At 42.9% G+C, this 19092-nt stretch overlaps 1 protein-coding gene across 1 annotated transcript; it reads left to right on the top strand.

Annotated features, from left to right (window-relative positions):
* The first annotated feature begins 283 nt into the window (after window positions 1-283).
* LOC111224282 (alpha-2B adrenergic receptor-like) lies at window positions 284-1864 on the top strand. The gene has a single exon (XM_022748709.1). The coding sequence runs from the start codon at window positions 284-286 to the stop codon at window positions 1862-1864; it is 1581 nt and encodes a 526-aa protein (XP_022604430.1).
* Window positions 1865-19092: the final 17228 nt, after the last annotated feature.

Below are 19092 nucleotides of genomic sequence, written 5' to 3'. Positions count from 1 at the left end.
CTGTACTTGAGTATTTGTATTTAATCTTCCTGTCTGCACTTCATTTATATTTAAAGTCTTTATTTGCTGTTGGGTGGATTCAACATATTGATAAAACACATATCTTGACCGAGTGTGTCTCTCTCTTGTCTCTCTCCTTTGTGGTGTAAAGATCACATGGCTTCACCTTGACTGACCCCACCCCCACCCTCATCCTGTTTCTCAATGGTTTACCACCGAGACGCCCGTCTGCCGCCTCACGTTCTGTAAGAGACTGTTAATAAAGTTCACCTCCATCACCGCCATGGCAGCCGCTCCAGATGCTCCCTGCCTGTCGGAGCTCGGCGGACTCCCCTACAGGAACATCAGCCTCATCTCCGGCACCCGACCCTGCAACCGGAGCACCGTCAGGACCTCGCCGTACACCCCGCAAGCCACCGCAGCCTTCGCCATTGCCATCACCTTCATGATGATCATGACCATCGTCGGGAACATCCTGGTCATCATTGCCGTACTGACGTCCCGGTCCCTGAAGGGGGCTCAGAACCTTTTCCTGGTGTCGCTGGCCGCGGCGGATATTTTGGTCGCCACGCTTATTATTCCCTTCTCTTTGGCGAACGAGCTGCAGGGCTACTGGGCGTTCAGCTCGATTTGGTGTGAGATCTACCTGGCGCTGGATGTTCTCTTCTGCACCTCCTCCATCGTGCACCTGTGCGCAATTGCTCTGGACCGCTACCTGTCAATCTCCCGGCCCGTGTCCTATGGCGCCAAGCGCACCCCCTCGAGCATCAAGGCTGCCATTATCGTCGTCTGGCTGATCTCTGCCGTCATCTCGTTCCCGCCTCTTCTCACCCTGGACAAGAGTGAAGGAGGCGAAGAGACTTGTGAACTAAACAACGAGCGCTGGTATATTCTCTACTCCACCATCGGCTCGTTCTTTGCTCCCTGCGTGATAATGATCCTGGTGTATGTGAGGATTTATCAGATCGCTAAGCAGCACACTCGCTGCCCGCCTGGGAAGAAGCAAAAAGCGGTGGCAGGAAGAAACGCCAACGTGGCAGCTAGTGAGGCTGTGCCAAAGTTATCTGAGCAGTCACAACAGAATGGGGATCAAGGATGTTCGGCTGCCGGCGAGCAAGAAAAAGTCCTGACCACAGTATCTGGCTCGGATTCCACCCCGTCATCTCTTCGAAAACCGGCCGAGAGCACCACGAGCCAGGACACTCAGCACCGACCTCCTCGTTCAAGTGCCGCTCCGGCCCAGAAATCCTCCTCTGCAATTCCCCAATGTGACAGCCAAATCCTCTCAGCTGTTCCCAACAAAGAGACCCAGAAACATCCTGACAACGGCGGGGAGGGGCTTCCCGACAACCCCTCCAGCTCTGGCTCCGAGCTGGAAATCGGCGAGGAAGGAGATCTCAGAGGGGACGTCAAAGGAGAGATGAAAAAAACCGACAAGACAACATTGGGACTGCCCCAAGGCAAGGGATTCAAAGTTCAGGTGCTGAACCTGGCCTGCAGGTACAAAAACACCATGGCCACATCCTCTGGCACCAAACTGGTATCCGAGGGAACGCCTCCGATTCAGGGGACGCCCGTTTCCCGCCGTAAAGCCATGGTGAACAGGGAGAAGAGGTTCACCTTCGTCTTGGCCGTGGTGATGGGCGTGTTTGTGATCTGCTGGTTCCCCTTCTTCCTCTCTTACTCCCTTCAGGCGGTGTGCCCGGAGACGTGCAGCATCCCCAACCCTTTGTTCAAATTCTTCTTTTGGATTGGCTACTGCAACTCCTGCCTGAACCCGGTCATATACACCATCTTCAACAAGGATTTCAGGAAGGCCTTCAAGAGGATACTGTGCAGGGACACCAAGGGTACGTTCTTCTAGAGAGGAAAGTATAATTATTTTTTGACCTGCCGCCGGACAGAAAAGACCTTTCTCAAAAATGACTTCTCTCTTTCTGTACTCTGTGTATTTGACTGGGATTGACCTTCTGCAGCCGCGACATAAACACTTGTACATTAAGGAGGAAATTGCATCCATTTTCTCTTCTCCTCGTGCTTCTGTCTGTTAGCTGAGTCAGAGCTGCACTGACAAAGACGGAGACTTCAGAAAGCCACGGTCAAGTGGCCGAATCAATTATCTTTAATGTTATTTAAGAATACAGTATAATTGTATATTCAGTGACTCTTAGGATGAATGATTTGATTATGTTTTGAAGCGGAAGTCGAGAGGATACGGGGTCTGTGTTCAGTAATTTAAAGTACAAACAGAGCTACGGCGGTGTATGTGCTTCTTGCGTGTTTGTGTGTGTGCATGGGAGTAGAGGAGAGTCGCCTGAGGGTCTTACTGGAAAAGAACAAATATCACTAAGTGTCCTTTATCAGAGATAACACGGGCACTCAAGAAACACAAGATCAGGGAAAATGTGAGCATTCTCGTGTCTGTGCCTCTGCCTCTCGCGCTTTCCCTCCCTCTGTTTCTCCCTCCATCTGAAGCTGTGACTTGGGACATGTACGTTATGATGGGTAGAGCTTTTTTCTTTTTTATTCTCGCTGTGTTTTCCCCAGTCTCTGTGAACCTTTGATGTTACACCTCTCTCTGGAAATTGCTCATTAAGGTGATGGCCAGAGGCTTCACTGGGGAAAAGAAACAAAAAAACTAGAGCAAGAAAGCTGAAAATCAGCAGAGGTTGCATGAAAGATGGAGAGTCTACATGTGAATGTGATACTCGGAGGCATCACAGGCTGAGCTGTTCGCTCTTTAATCTTTCCACCGCCCCCCCTTAAAGTTTTTTTCCTTCTCCTCTAAACTGAGAATGATGCAGGGAGTCGGTGCATGTGTTTTAGGTTGCAGCTCATGCAGTGTTTTCACAGCATTCACCAAATTAAATTGAAGACCTTTTTAATACTACGTCGGTTCCATTCAGTACCTTTCTTCACTGCTGAAGGACGACAGAAAACAAACAATAAGTCCTGCTACTGCTTATTCAGAGTGTGAATTTACTGACATTATTATTTTAACAATAAACAGCCCAGGGGCCCGTGGGGTCAGGGGGCCCCTGGGCTGACTCACATTTCTTGTTTGACAGTCACAGAGCTGAGTTAAAACGACGACAAAGACAGGGAAAACTATTTAAAAGAGACTCTCAAAACTACTAGAAATGATGTTTTCCATCTCTTTGAGAGTGGGGGTTTGTGTAGGAGGGATGGGGGGCCTCTTACGTCTGTGCACAGGGACCTTTTGTCCTATAATCCATGTCCAGGCCTGGACTCAGATAAGCGGCAGAAATTTGAAGGTTTTGAAAGTTTTTGCTAAAATTGATTCCTTACAAGTGTCTTCTGTCAGTCGAAGGTTAATGATGTTACTGTGTACAGCAGGCAAGCAAAAAATATAACTTATAATACATTAGCATTTGTTAGAGAAAGCTAAATTGACTGCTTTTTAAGAGATACCCCGAGGTTTTGATTTATTTGCTGCTTGTAATAAACATGAACGATAGTGGGCTGCGAACCCTTTTCTGCCAAAGCAATACGGACTGTATCTGAACCTGACCCTGACGATGAGCTGAATCCCTGATGAAGACGCTCCTCCTCCTCCTCCTCACTCTGGACTGATTTGATTTGGTGTGTGTGTATGTGAATATTGTATGTACATGTGTGTGTGTGTGTGTGTGTGTGTGTGTGTGTGTGACCGAGTGTTTGCAGCTGCATGTTTTTCAGAAAATGCACTTCTTATCTTTTGAAAGCCGACAGACTGAAGCATCCAGTACTGTATACACATGTAAGATAACACTGATGTTGGAATCAGCTTTTGTACAGTACTAGTCTAAACGTTAAACAATATTACTGCTTGTCGTCTTAAAGTCCAACTGAAACTAAAATGCATGTTTTTCTATACAGATCTGCTCTGTACGCTACATGTCCAGTCATGCTAGCAGCTCTGTGAGGCTGCAGACACAGCAGTGCTTTGAGCTGAATGCTAACGCCAGCATGCTAACATGCTCACAGTGACAATGTTAATGTTTCACCATCTTAGTTTAGGGATTATAGCCTGTTAACCTTTGATTATGATGCGGCGTTCGCATTAGCTGCCTCTAACGTTAACGTTACTCCAGTTCGGAGATGATGAGAATTTCTGAAAGCATCGATATCTTGAAAAAAAATCCAACACAAATACAATCCATTCAGCTGCTACAAATACAATAAAAGAAGCTAATTTAGGCTGTTTATCTGCCGTAGCTACAAGGTTAGCACCGAGGCTAACCACCTGCTAATAATGTGTGAATAACAGGTGTTTTTCCTGTTCTTAGCATTTTGCCCAGTCAGATATTTTGTTTGAAAAACAAATATGTTCTCAATATCGTATCGTTTTCGCGACTTGCTAAATTAATAACATATCCTCATAGAAAACGTAATCCGGAGACAATTACGCATCTTACAAAACACATTTGCTGTTGCAGTTTAGTTGTATAGACACTTAAATTCTAAAAACCATGCCTCCTTCTTGTGGATCAGTATTTACTCTGACAGAGGAGCCTCAATAAAACTGGACTGTGACACGCAGCTAAAAAGCTATGCTAGCTTCCTCCATGTTGGATTCTCCACGCTCTCAAAGCTCAGTATGTTAAGATGGCTTGCAGTTGCTAAATGACACATATTTGTGTGTTAAAGCTGTGGTGATTCCTCTGAAATGAATCAGTTTTCTTGCCTTAATATCTCCATCATCTCAGTGCCCTCCTCGCTAGCTCAGCTGTCAATCAAACACAGACATTAGCCTCCCCGCTAAGGCTAAAGGACCTTTTTGTTTTACTGCTAAAAAAAAGATGATTTCTGTGATTTCAGTTGGACTTTAACTTTGGAATAATATTCAAAGTACCACTCAGTATTGCCTTGTATCTACTCCTTCTATCTCTGCTCCTGTGCTGTTGTGTCCCAGTGCTATGCTTTTATTTTGAAACTGCTTCATATCAAGGGTTGAATAAAGGACATGGTGAGACTGTACAAGCACTGATTGCGCTCGCTTGTTGTTTCATGGGAGAGTGGGTGGGATTGACTGTGAGCACTTACAGACCAAAGAATAATGAAATCTGACAATTTACCATCGCTGCTTTCTGTCACAGTGTTTTAGGAGAATTATCTTTGTCTGCTTCAGTGACTTTTGACCCGAATATAAGATAGAAAACAATATTCACATGATAACGAGTCCATTGTTCTTTTAAGCAAAGTGTCAGCACCCAGAGATTACCAAAAATAAAATAAATAAAACCATAATATTATAGGTGATAATTAACTGTGTGAAGTGTGGGATGTGTTGTTTACCACAGTTTATGTCTTGCTGTAAAGACACACTTATGATTTAACAGTCATGAAGGCCAGTGGTATAATTTAGTGTAATGAGGATGAAGATGTTCTGTCTCCAGACGCTGGGGAGATATTTTAAAAAAAAAAAACCTGACTGTTTGTGTAGGATTTAAAAAACTTTGGATCTTGGTGACACCTAGTGGTGGCATTGAAAAAAGACCCTGTGGCAGAAAGCAACACATACAGATACCCTGCACCCAAACGACCCAGGACACCCAGGACAAGTGTTGATCCATAAGAAGATATATTTGTGGTTTTAAGAGCCAAAAAACATCTCAGTGTAGTTTTACATCTCCTCTCTCTGTTTTCTGAGTGATCCAATAAAAATAAAGCAGCAGATTTCAGGTAAAAACACTCAGAGAAACCAAATCCTGTAAAGGTTTGGATGGTGGGTCCAGGTGGGCGGGGCTTGGTGACTGCTTTGTTGTGACATCACAAAGTTCCAGAAGTCCTGACGGCTGGTTTTAAGGCTCAGTTTCTGAATACAGGCTGTGTGCATTTCTCTGTGGACTGAGGCTTTGATACTTTCACAGTATTAATATAGAAGCTAGAGCTGATCTATAATCACACTACACATGGACACAGACCTTTACACTGGAGGAGCTTTAAAGTTGTAGTGTTGGCCAGACTTTTAGAGCATGACCAGACAATACATCTCATTATGTCCTATAGCGGGGCCCATCTATTAACTTAATGATATCGACATTTAAAAGTTGTGTTGCCCTAAAAGTCCCATAACCTTGTTCACATAAGTTATTATCTTGTTTGAACAAAATTTAAATTAAAAAAAATCTTACTATAAGACTTAAGAAGCTCCGCAAATATATTGTACATGACTGAATGATTTATGTCTAATATTGTTAAAAACCATTCGCCTGGTTATTGCATATTAGAGAGTGAGTGGGATTTTCTAATTGCTAATTAAGAAACAGTATTCACATAGAAAGAGGGGCTTTAAAGTTTAAGATGGAATAATCACCTCCCAGCTCTGGCTGTGTGCCGCGAGAATGAGACTGATCCATCTGGTCTTTCCCAAAACATTGAACTATTCCATTAAAGCTGCAGCAAGTGTGTGTGCATACATTCTGCATATCTGAGCTGATGTGTATCTCTAAGTGTGAGCGCGACCGGAGGTTGAAGTTCTGAACTTTCTCTCTCGACGCCGCAACTCAAACGTCATAAAGTCCACCCAGATGTCAAACGATCTCAAACTGAGCCGGAGAAATTAAAAAAAAACAAAACAAAACAGTAAAATGTCACATTCGCTTCTGTATCTTTATGATGACAGATTCATAGCTGCAAGGCATTATGGTAGTGGATTTTTAATGTCCTTTTTATGACGCCATATTAAGCCTGTGCCGCGTGACATCGTCTGTTTCTGTCAGCGACGGTTCATAAATCACCTCAGCTGGAAACAGCTCAGCGACATTTAAAGCCGACTGCTAACAAGTTGACAACACGTCACACAAATACCTGCAGACACGGCAGCTAATGAAACGCTGTAAAAAACACGGGTTTTTATGTCCAATCATGATGTCACGTTTATTGATCGTCACAGTGAGAAAACAAACGCAGACACAGAGCAGCAGCTTCACAGCCTCCTCCTGGTCTTCATGTGTCTGTATCAGTCTTAAAGGACACGCTCAGAGGAAGGAGACGCTGAACATCACTGGTTTGGTTTTGGGCTTTTCATGGGATTCACAATAAGATGAATGCAGGGAACCTGAGTAAAAACATTTCCTCTTGATCGTTTGTTTGTTTGATAGAAACTACAGTGAGCAGCTGTTTTAAAACCATTTGTGAGGCGTTTTTACAGATTTACATCTTAAGTAGAACGGACGGAGGAGGGAAGTCAGAAAGAGACGGAGTATCACATGGTTGGTTTTGGTTTCCGTCGCAGTTTTTCTGCGTAAAATAGAAGCAACTTTTTAGAGAAGTCGAACAAAACACAATTGCGAGCGATATTATTCAAATAGAGCTGTTTTCTCCTCCTGCGATATAATTCCAATTAAACGTAACGATGGATTTCCAGCATCTGCCTCTCGGTTGAAACTGGCTCCCCTGGCGCCCGATACACCGGGCGCCACCATACGAAAACAGAGTTTTTAGTGTGTTTTTAAGTTCGCAGTTTCAAGCACGTTAATGGAAACACACCGAGTGACACAATAAACTTTAAAGGATGGCTCTGTTAGTCTTCCCAGAGTTTTCTATCTCGTTTCAAGATGGAAAGGGTGGGGCTCAGGAGGGAGAGCGCGGCGTCCACTGATCAGAAGGTCGGTGCTTCTCCTCCAGTTCAAGAGTGGGCAAGACTTTGGGCAAGAAGTTGCCCCTGACGTGTCATCGATGTGGGACAGAGCGCTGTATGAATGTTGGGGTGAAAAGCTCGGAGGGTGAAGTGCTTCGAGTGAGTCGATGCAAGACTAGAAAAGATCTGTGCAAGTGCAGTCCATTTCAAGACAACTGAAAAACTCAAGATACAAATACAGTGAGACCAAACCAAACCAAGTCACCTGAGGGAACAGAGAGACTGACGGCTCACCTGTAAGAGACTGACGGCTCACCTGTCCTGTAAGAGACTGACGGCTCACCTGTAAGAGACTGACGGCTCACCTGTAGATATATAAGTGAGCAACGAACGATTTTCCTTCCACCTGCATCAGCAGTCTGAAACATAAAGACTGAGAAATGTGGATTTTTTTACCAGCAATATAACAACAAATATTTCACGGTTTATTCCCTTTACGATGTTATTTATTCACATTTCTTTATCACTTCTTCTTCACTTTTTGTGGTAAAAGAAGAAGCTGTTTCCTGTTTCCTGAATGTCTGACAGGAGTTTATTTTTCATCTGGTTACAGGAACGTCCTGCTTCCATCCACCACGCTGAACTTCACAGCCTTCGTTTCCACATCTCCACATAAAGGAAACGTTGATTATCATCACTGCTCCACTTCCAGGCTCTTCCCTCTGTCCGCTAGTATTTGTAATTATTATTATTAATTAATTAATGCAGCCGTTTACTTTAACATTGCACACACTCGTGCCATTAGTGTGTGTGTGTGTGTGTGTGTGTGTGTGTGTGACACAGGCTGTACATCACATCTGAGTGAACTCACGATCACTTGGGAGGCGAAGTGCTGTGAATAATTCAACCAGATTACATATTGATGCAGCTCAGTCATGAAGATTGCAGCGCATGTGTGGGGCATTATTTAAAACTGTAGAATGGAAAACATTAGAAACAGTCTCTTACGTAACACCCCAAGCTCCAGCTGCCTGTGTGTGTGTGTGTGTGTGTGTATCTTTGACCACACCCTCCGTGGGAGACTTCGGCCTCGTGGCATTAGTTCAGGTGCGTTGTTGTGATGATGTAGTTGTTTCTGTAAGGTGACGGCGTACACATGATCAGCACTTTTCAAAGTTTCTTGTGACTATTATTATTCATTAATGTAACTTGTGAGCTGGCGACACTGATGTCGTCTCCGGTCTTAATCCAACCTGTTAAGCTCTGATTGGTCGAGTGTTCGGCAGTCAGCGGTGTGCCGCAGGTGTCCTCCCTTTTCTTAAGAGATTCACACCTTCAACAGGATCACATGATCATAAATATACGTTGGTTAGTGTAAACAATTGTTTTGCACTGATTCAAATACTTTTTATTGTCTCTAGGTTCTTTCTCTTATTTCTCCTGCTGTCATTAACAGAGACAGATTTTACTTCTTCATGTTTTCAGAGGATGATGAAGCAGAAATGTCTTTACTCAGTGTGAGAGGCCTGGACCTGTTTATACCAAAGCAACACTCCACTGAAGCTTCTCCGCACACGTTGGTGGGCTGTTTCCCTCCTTTATGCTAAGCTATGCTAAGCTAAGCTAAGATAAGCTAAGCTAAGCATGTCCTGACTCCAGGTGTGTTCTTGAGACTGATCTCAAACATCAACAAACCCAAAATGCAGTGCCTGTGTGTGTGTGTGTGTGTGTGTGTGTGTGTGTGTGTGTGTGTGTGTGTGTAAACTCACTTACCTGACTTTTCAATGACGTCTTAAAAAAACGAACGTGCACCTTCTTCCTGTGCACGTGGCGAGAGGTGAGGCGGCTTGTGGAGTGAGGCTAACGGCCGCTCCGCAGGAAACCTGCAGCAGAAAGGAGAAGAAACACGGTGACCGTTGGCCTTTCCTTTTGTTTTTCTCTCTGGATGTTTTTCTCTCTGCTCTGTCGTTGCCCGTGGCGTTTTCATGGCGGCTGCCTCTCCACCTTCGGGCGACAGCTCACGCTGCTCAGGATAAGTGACAAGTGTCAGCGGGAGGCGGCTGAGGGGGAGGAGGACGGGCTAATGTGCTGTAGCTGTGAGAGCCAGGTGACTGCAGGGTGACACACGCTGTGATTTACTGACACGATTCACAGTCACGGAGCTGCTGTATCATGAATAATATACAGACGTGTTGTGAGGTTGTAAGAGGTTTGTTATTCTGGCAGCAGCAGCTCCGAAGAACAAAAGAGCGTAAGGATATAGGTTATATAAATCTGAGCCTCATACATATGTAATACATCAGGTCACACCTGCAAAAGAAAAAATACCTGTATCAATAGGTTATCAGGGTCATTCATTTAAGAAAATCTGAACAATCTGCGCATATTCCCGCCTCTTTTCTCAGCACACTGTGGTGACTGTGTCTTCATTAACTCTGGGCACAAAGACAGAGGTGGACACCGTCTTCCTCTGGCCGCTCTGGTCCCTGGAATCATGTTTTATTTGCAGAACTAAGGTGAATTAGTTTCCAACAAGTGGCAGCTCAGACGTTACAGACAAATACTGTGCAATGATAAACACTTAAAAATGAGTATTAGAGCCACGTTGAGGGAAAAATAATATAGAAATAATCCGAGAGAATGAAGTCGTAAAATTATGAGAATAAAATCATATTTCAAGAAAAAAATATTACAATTAAAACATAACCTGTAACTTAACTTTTTACTTCTTTTCACTCCAAAAATCAACAATGTATAACTTGCTTATTAGCATAACTGTATATATTATACAGCTTTTGTAATGTCTTTTTATTTATTTTCTTTTATTATGTATTTATTTAATTTTATTCATTTATTTTTTCTGTCTGTGCTGTTGTAACATGTTAATGTCATTGTGTTATCTTCATGTGTTGAATGTAAGAAAGAGAATAAGTTAGAGATAAGAAAGTGTGTGTGTGTGTGTGTGTGTGTGTGTGTGTGTGTGTGTGTGTGTGTGTGTGTAATAATCCAATTCTGCTCGGTTCAAACAAATAAGGATGTTATCCTATTAGAAAGTAGCCGTTGTGCTCGGGGGTCTGCTGTGACATGGTTAAATGTCAGACCCCATCTCTGCAGAAACTAATAGGATGAGAAAGGGGGAAAACACACACACACACACACACACACACACACACACACACTTCCGTATCTCTAACTGATTCTCTTTCTTACATTACTTAGATGCTAAAAGTGGCTGAAATGGATATTTTTTCCTGCAGTGAGTCTCAGCTCAGTGTTCATCAGTCCAGACACAACTTTACTCTCATCCAGCTGTTCTTAGAGAAACATCTGTAAACAGCCTCTGTCCTCTACCTGCTGAGCGGCAAACAGCTGACAGACTCAGTCAGAGAGCAGCTGGTGGAGACCAAACACAGAGCAAAAAGAGCGGGAACACTGGGCTGAGATTCACCAACACATGAATCATCATGTTCACATTGTCAACACATTTGCATAATAACTTCATAGTGATAATTTGTCCCTTTGTTTAGTTTCTTTAGGAGTTCCTTAGCAACCAGATCATCAGATAAAAATAAATAAATTCAACTTTTACTGGGTTTTTCCAAAATAGAAATTGGTTTGCTGATGTTAAAAATATACCAAGTAAATGGAACTTGAGACAAAAATAACACTAAACTACTAATACTGCTGCTTATTAAGTTATGTAAGTATAACTGTACACCATCATTAGTTTTCTAATGTATTTTTTTATTTTTTTAAAATGTATTAAGTTGCCTTTTATTTTTTTGTTAATTTTAAAAATATGTAATTTAACTAACATATATTCTTTACATTTGTGTTTTTTCTTTTCTGGTTTTATCTTTTAACAATAAAAATGATAATAAACACATTTCATACAAATGGATGCAAAACAAATTAGGAACATAAAAACAAACGTTTGAGACATTTAAGAACTAATAAAAATGTGTGAAATTTAATTGTTCATGTTGGATTTTATTAAAACTTATTCTCATTTTTTGAACCTTATTTTTACTTTGAACACAAAATGTCATTATTAAAGTGTGTTATAAACTAAAATGTCTCTTTTTTTAAAAATTGATAATAACTGAATTAATTAAATTAAATTTTATTTGTATAGCACCAAATCATAACTTACATTCTCTAAAGGCGCTGTTCACGGTCAGTTCAATAATTAACATGGAAAGATGAAGATCATTCCTCTCACCTGCAGAAAGCAGCGGCGTCTGATCAGCTGAGGTTCTGCAGTTTGAATGTTTCCCTGGAGGGTTTTTCAAGACAAGAGGCTCCGATAACTGTCTCATCTGAGAGACACACTCTCTGCTTATCACACCCTCCGTCTTCGTACGTGTTCATTAATTAACGAAGCCCGGGCTTTCGGGTGTTAAATCACAGATTCGGACAGTGAAACATCAGCGGGACGCCACTCGAGAGTATTTTTAGTTGAACAAGGCATTAGTTTCCAGAAAACATGAGGAGTGGTTGGAGTGTGTGTTGGAGTGTGCACCTTCAGGACAAGCTGGAGGGCCGTTCACCGGCACGAGTGGGACATAATTGATTTTGGGATGTGGTTGAGCGTGGATATTCACATCGGCGGCAGCTCTCGGAGAGCTCAGGGTTGCTGTTGTTAGTCATGCATTTATGCTGCTGGTGAGTCAAGCAATCTTTGTGAAGCGCTTTGTGCTTACGCTGCAGTCCTGCGGGGTCACGGAGTCACGCTTTGCTTACACATTTCTCCAGAGACTTTTCTGGATGTTTGGCAGTTTTTTTTTTTTTTCGACTTGACTGGTTTGTCGGCGCCGTTCACTTTGCTTCCTTCAGCCATCTGTCCAAAGATACAGAATTCATGAAGTTACAGCTGCAGCGAACCGAGCCAAGTTACTCCACCAAATCTGGAAGCTAGCAGAGCTAACGGAGCTCTTCAGTTGTTTTAAATTTAACATTAAACAGAGGCGGAAATTTAAATTCATATCTCGTGAGGATCAGACAGTAAACAAAGAGAAGCTTCAGCATCGAGAGTTTTACTGAACAGATTTACCTCCGTGACAACCAGGCAAACTCCATCTGCTGATGAAGACCTGATGTCATATGGGTGAAAGCTCCAGTAAAGTAAAAGTAAGTGAGTTGGAATTGTTCTATAAAGTTACAGCTTAGTTTGAAACTGCACAGCACTCACATTACTCTCTATGAAGAATGTTCTATCGTCTTCTTCTTCTTGCCTTTGTCAGCACTAATGAACATCACTGCTGTAATCTGTAAAAATAAAAGATCAGCTCCATTTAAAACAAAAACAATCATATAGAGAAACTGTCTCTGCCGCTGTTTGACCAACATGTCTGTTTTTAAAACCTCATTAAAAGAAAATAAGAGTTCAGCACTTTGAAATCTCACTTTGTTTCCCGGAGTCAGAAGTTCAGACGGATCGGTCTAATGTCTGTGAGTTAAAGAGCTGGAGTCAGGACCTGGTTAGCCTAGCATGCTGGAGCTATTTCTTGACAATCAATATGGTATCCAGGCCCAACCACTGTGTGGAAGACAGTCCTCAAAGCTCCCATGGAGAAGGTCTGGAGAAGTGGAGGAGAGGAAGTTGTCCAGACCAGTTCGTCTTCATCTTTAAACTGAAATCTTCAAAACACTGTTCGCAGGAACTTGTGATGAAACACAGATCTCATCATGGTGCCGCATGAGTGTGAAACATTGAGGTGAAGACCAGGACATTTTAGTGTTTTACAGGTGTTTGCAGGGACTCTGGACACCCAGCTTGAAACCAGGACAAACCCGGGACATCTGGTCACATGTAGAATATTTCTATCTGAGTGTGCAGCCACTAAAAAATGAAGGTTTGAGTACAAAAGACATGAAGAGCTTAAACAAACTGATGTAGAACGAGTAGCACATATGTTTAACCTTAGAGCTACTAAAGGCTACTAGAGGCAGTTATCACTTCTTCTTCTTCAGCCATATTTTGGGAAAGTGTTTGTACAGTTGTTGTTTTAAAGCCAAAGAACCTTTTGTCTTTTGTGCCTTTGTCTGCGCGGAGAGAAAGTGGATCTTTAGAAAACAGAAAGTGGAACAAGTCTGCCTTCATCAAAACGCTTGTTTCTCACACTCTCCTCTCCACCTTCTCATCAGTTTCACATGTGACATCAATCTTTTAAAATCCAATCCTCCTCCAGCTCCTTCCTCTTCTCTCTCTGCACTGAAGATTTTATTATCCACTCTGAGCAAAAGCTGATCACATCTCAGGGTGCTTCTCCTCACCACTGATGTCTTCTTATCCTGCCTTCCATCATCCTCCTCCTCCTCCTCCTCTTCCTCCTCCTCCTCCTCCTCCTCCTCCTCCAGGTCATGCTGTGTAACTACCTGCCTTCAGCTCAACCACAGTTACACTCCTAAAGAAAATGGTAGCCTCTGATTGCTGCTATCAGCGTTTCCAGAGCTCATGATGTGACAAGAGCTTTCTGGGCCAAAAGCAGTGTGACTCCAGGCAGCACTCCCTGATTTCCATGCTGCTTTTGCATTTTTCTTTAACCTTCAGACCCTGTGATCTACAAGTTTTTTTTTTGTTTTGTTTTTTTATTACTGTTGTGTCTGCAGCTCTGAAAACATGTGACTGGCTCCATATTTATCAAACTGCTACAAGTGAAGTGTTAAACTTAAAATGAAAAATTCAAGAAAGAAAATACTTTCTTCATTAAAGGAAGCAGCAGATGGAGCAGATCCTCCATCACTGGAGTGAAAAGGCAAAGAGTACTCGTCACATTTTGGATTTTAATGACAAATTACATCCTAATATTAGCAATTCATTTAAACATTTGATTGGATGCTGCATTTGCATTCATCAGGGCTGCAAAAAAACAAGAATAAAGCTGGTACTGATTTCATTTGCAGTCATGTTTTAGCCCTGCTAGCTGTGTGGCTAGATGACATCTGCGTTAGCCTGCAGTCTGTGTCCACACTGAAGAATCTCAACAACTACTGGATGGATTCAGATGAAATTTTGTGCAGACCTTCGTGGTTCCCAGAGGAGGAATCCTACTGACTTTGGTGATCCTGTGACCTTTCCATCTAGCGCCAGCATGAGGTTGACATTTTTTCTTTTTTATCACTAGCTTAAAGGAGCTATTTTAAGTTTTGCTTTTGCTACATAGCTGACGTTAGCATTAACAGCTGTTTACTCACCAGTCTTGCTGCGAGCTTCAGCCAACGATGCGTTTACAATACAAAAGGTTATAATATGTCCTCTGAGCAGCTACTTCTTCGGACGAGATGGTCCAACCGGGCCGCTGCTAGCTGGTTAGCATGCTAACTTCAGTAGAGGAAAAGAAGTGATAGAAATAGAAGCAAAAAAAGAGGTTTGTTTTCGACCTCTGGAGACAGCTGTTTGTGAGCAAAGGACTGAGGTTTGATGCTGAACTCACAACGTTTCTTCTAGACTGGTAAATATATAGCTGCTAATGCTAACGTTAGCTATGTAGCAATAGCAAAACTTACAAAAAGCGTTAGGCGTTATGTATTCGGGTTATGAATGTGATATCTCAGTAATGGCTTGAGGTTCCTTCAAATTTGAAACAAACATTCACTTGGACTCAAAGATGAACTGATTAGAATTTGGTCATCAAAGGTCAAAGGTCAAGGTCACTGTGATCTCACAAAATGCATTTTTGGCCATAACTCTTAAATTCACACACTAATTATGACACAATTTAACACAAATGTCTAAATGGATAAAATTATGACATTTTATATCCAAAAGGTCAAAGGTCAACTTCACTGTGACATCATAATGTTCTGCAAAAACACCTCTAGCCATTATTCAACACAGCAACTGTCTGGGTGGCGCAGGCAAACAACCACAAGCTGGTGATTCCATATTATGATTATTATGGTTCTATATATTATGCCGGCAGATATTCATTTATCATCTTTCTTACTTTCTTCAGAGCATTAAGTCTCAGTTGTGTTATATTCCTGCAACATCATCGAATTAAAAGGGAAAGTGAAGTCAAAAGTTGTTCACAAAATAGTTGTGAAAGTTGTGCAGTACTTTGGTTTATGACAAAATATCTTCAGTAATGACATTCCCATCAGCCACAGCTGCGCTGTTTACTGCTAATTAGCAAATGTTAGCATGCTAACGCACATCATACATCTTCATCGTCTGCACTTGCAGACAGTGTCGTGCTAAATCGTTAATATGATTTCTCCACCAGCAGCAGAATTTCTTTCCTGCTCCAGTTTTATATTATTACAGCCGTGTTTATTGTCAGAGGAGGAGGAGGAGTCGGAGGAGTTAATGAGCACTTAAATCTGCCTACAAATTCTTTACAGTGTGGTCTCAGACTTTCTATATGGTAGTCATTTAAATATTGAGGCGGCAGCATATGAAACCTGCGTCAGCTGTAGGACACACGCTGAATATTATGAAGCTTCAGGAACGACAGGATGGAGCTGGAATTCAGCATCATGTGTTGGATAATCAACCTCAGTCTGTACAGAACAACAAATTCAGAAACTTTAACAACACACATTTTAAATACACACACACACACACACACACACACACACACACACACACACACACACACACACACACACACAGACAGACAGACAGAAGACTCTAGTCATCAGCCCAACAGAGACAAACTAAAAGCAAGCTTGACAAACATTAAATGATGATGGCCATTAATTCCAGATTACTGTACAGAGCACATAAAAGTCATCCATTAAGGTCAGCCAACATCAGGGCGGAAATGAAAGCGGTTGCCAGTATTATTAACCACAGTGAAGTGAGATTTATCATGAAAGAGAAAGCAGCTGAAAATGCCAGATCCCGACTCCAACAAACAATTAATTTCTGTTCGCAGCCAGAGATAAAGATGAAACACACACAAACGTGAACAGACCAACCCTGATTTTGTCTATTCCAATTATTCACTATATTTTTCTCTCAATACCAAGATTTTTTTCTCCCATGAAGCTTCTGTGGAAAAATAGTAATAAGTCACAAAGTTAAAACATTAGCTTCAGCCTGATCCATTAGACAGGAGGAGGTGACGAGAGGAGGAGGTGAACCCGTCGGAGGAAGAGGCGGCGAGGGGAAAAGAGAGGTGAAACATGGGGGAGTCAGCTGTTAAAAATGAAACCTAAAAGAAGAGGATAAAAGGCAGCTGGTGCAGTGTGGATTGAACAGGACGCTACAGCAGAGAGAGAGCAGTGAACTGTAGGAAACAGACGGGGGGGGGGGATTGATGGAAAACATTCTGTTATTGAAGAAGACATAAAAATGTTTACAGTAAATATCTGAGGGTCAAAGGTCACTTCACTGGAGGGGCTATTGTTACATCATGCTGACACTGCGGTAGAATAACCTTCACTTTTAACCCTTTGATTTACCTTGTTCCAACGCATCAACAAGCACTTATCTGATAGACCGGAGGATCTTGAACACAACCCTGCTGCTGACACAGCCCCGTCCCCGTCTGCCTCTCTGGCCGCGGCACCACACCTGCAGACACTCTGCTAATTAAATGAGTGCGGTCTACGGACAGGGCGGAGAGAAAGATGCTGATTCGAGTCTGAAATGAAGTCAAAGTGAAGCACACGCGCAGGTGGTCGGCTCGAGTGTTTGGCCGAGGTCCGAAATATTTCAGCTGCGTGTTTTGAATCTGTGCTGCAGCGTACGAGCCGCCTCCGCCGTGTGGCCTGTGAATCCTCTTTTAAATGATTATTGCCTTCATCTTTACTCTTTTTAATAACTGTCTGAGAGTGATACAGCAGCTCTGAACCCAAAGCCTTTCAGTCGTCATTCACCTCGGACAGGGAAACGACCTAAATGCCTTCAGACCTCCTGTCGACTTTACTTTGAAATCATAACTAACAGTTACTCTGGTTTCTTTAACTAAAGCTACTTGTATCTCCACAAATCTTCATTCAAGTGCACTATTTTTATTTTATAGAAAGAAGAAATTTAAAGCCGGGTTTGGACGACCTCCTGGTGATGTGTTGGTTTCCAGGCTCGGTTCTGTGAGCGTTGTTGTGGCTGCTGTTTATGGAGATACTTTTATTAAAGTTTGTTGTGTGGAGCCGTGGTGACCGAGCTGAGAGTTTAATCTGTGGCTGTGACGCCGGCAGGAGGGGTGGAGTGGGCGGAGGGTACAAGGGTCGTCCACTTCACAACTTTAACGCGGCTCCACGGTCCCACTTCATCGCCTGAGTAAAGTTTACCGGCAGAGTTTTGGCTTCGAGCTGTGTTTATTTAAAATTCAAATGAAGACATGAAGGCAGAGTACTTCGGTCTGAAGGAGAACGGCTCTCATCTAACGCCAGTCAAACTGTACGTGTGAATTTATGCACAGAAACCTGAGACCTGTTCGTGGGAGTTTCAGGACGCTGCTACCGTCGCCTTCTGAGAATGTTCTCTTCTTCTGAGAATTTGAATAGACTCTCCACCAGACGTTCGCTCATCTTAATTGATGTATTAATTATGTATAATCTATTTAGTCTTTATTGCTTCTTTTTCCTCTCTCCGCTCTCTTTTGTCAGCCGCTCACAGATGTCTTTTTTTTTCTCCTGCAGCTTCTGACACGACAGACACCATCAGACAAATGATTCACTCCACTGGAAGATGGGCGCGATTTTTTAATAGGCCACCATTAAGAGCACTGCCCACACCCTGTGATGTTCTTCTCCCCCATGGGACCTTACGTGGGAGCTATTAATTCTGCCTCACTGTGGAAAGCCATTGTGCTGCTGTCTGTCACTGTGACTGGTTCCATTCAGAGTAGGTAAACGCACCGCAGGAGCCAGAATGCTGCCGTGGTATAAACCTTCAGACACACCGGCTACATCACACACACACACACACACACACACACACACCGCTGCCGACTCTCAGCTCACGTCAGACGCGCTCACACTTTACTTTAAACGTGGACTGTGGCGCCTTGGTCGGTGGGTATACTGTGTACATGTTTGTTCTGGTACAAGATCATGTGACAGGTGGAGGTCCTGGTGGGTTTACTCCTGCGGTTACTGAGCCATGCTCCTTCCAGACCGTCTAAAGAGACTAAAGAAATCTGTGCAGTTTGCCGAAAGCTATTTTCACGGTCGATAACTTAGTGATATATTAATATTTGGTGTTGGGAGTTTGGGGAAGTAGTGACCACACTCTGTCGGGGCGGGTGAGTGAACTGCTGACCGGCGAGCCGACCGGGTCGACATTAAACCTTTAGCCAACAAGTCCTCCGACCTGAACAACCATACAGGTCATGAGAAGTGTCTCCCCTAAGAATAATGACCATGCAGAGTGTACCCACAGCAGCGTACCAGACCTTCATCTGATGGTGATTTGGGAGTGAACTGAAATCACAGTTTTAAAGCTCCTCCAGTGTAAAGGTCTGTGTCCATGTGTAGTGTGATTATAGATCAGCTCTAGCTTCTATATTAATACTGTGAAAGTATCAAAGCCTCAGTCCACAGAGAAATGCACA

This window comes from Seriola dumerili, unplaced genomic scaffold (genome assembly GCF_002260705.1).
Source record: "Seriola dumerili isolate Sdu_G_001 unplaced genomic scaffold, Sdu_1.0 BDQW01000128.1, whole genome shotgun sequence".
NCBI classification, from domain to species: Eukaryota; Metazoa; Chordata; class Actinopteri; order Carangiformes; family Carangidae; genus Seriola; species Seriola dumerili.
This window is presented reverse-complemented; position numbering and strand designations above follow the sequence as displayed.

Excerpts from the sequence above, each read along its gene's own strand:
- LOC111224282 (XM_022748709.1), top strand. The coding sequence starts at position 284 with ATGGCAGCCGCTCCAGATGCTCCCTGCCTGTCGGAGCTCGGCGGACTC.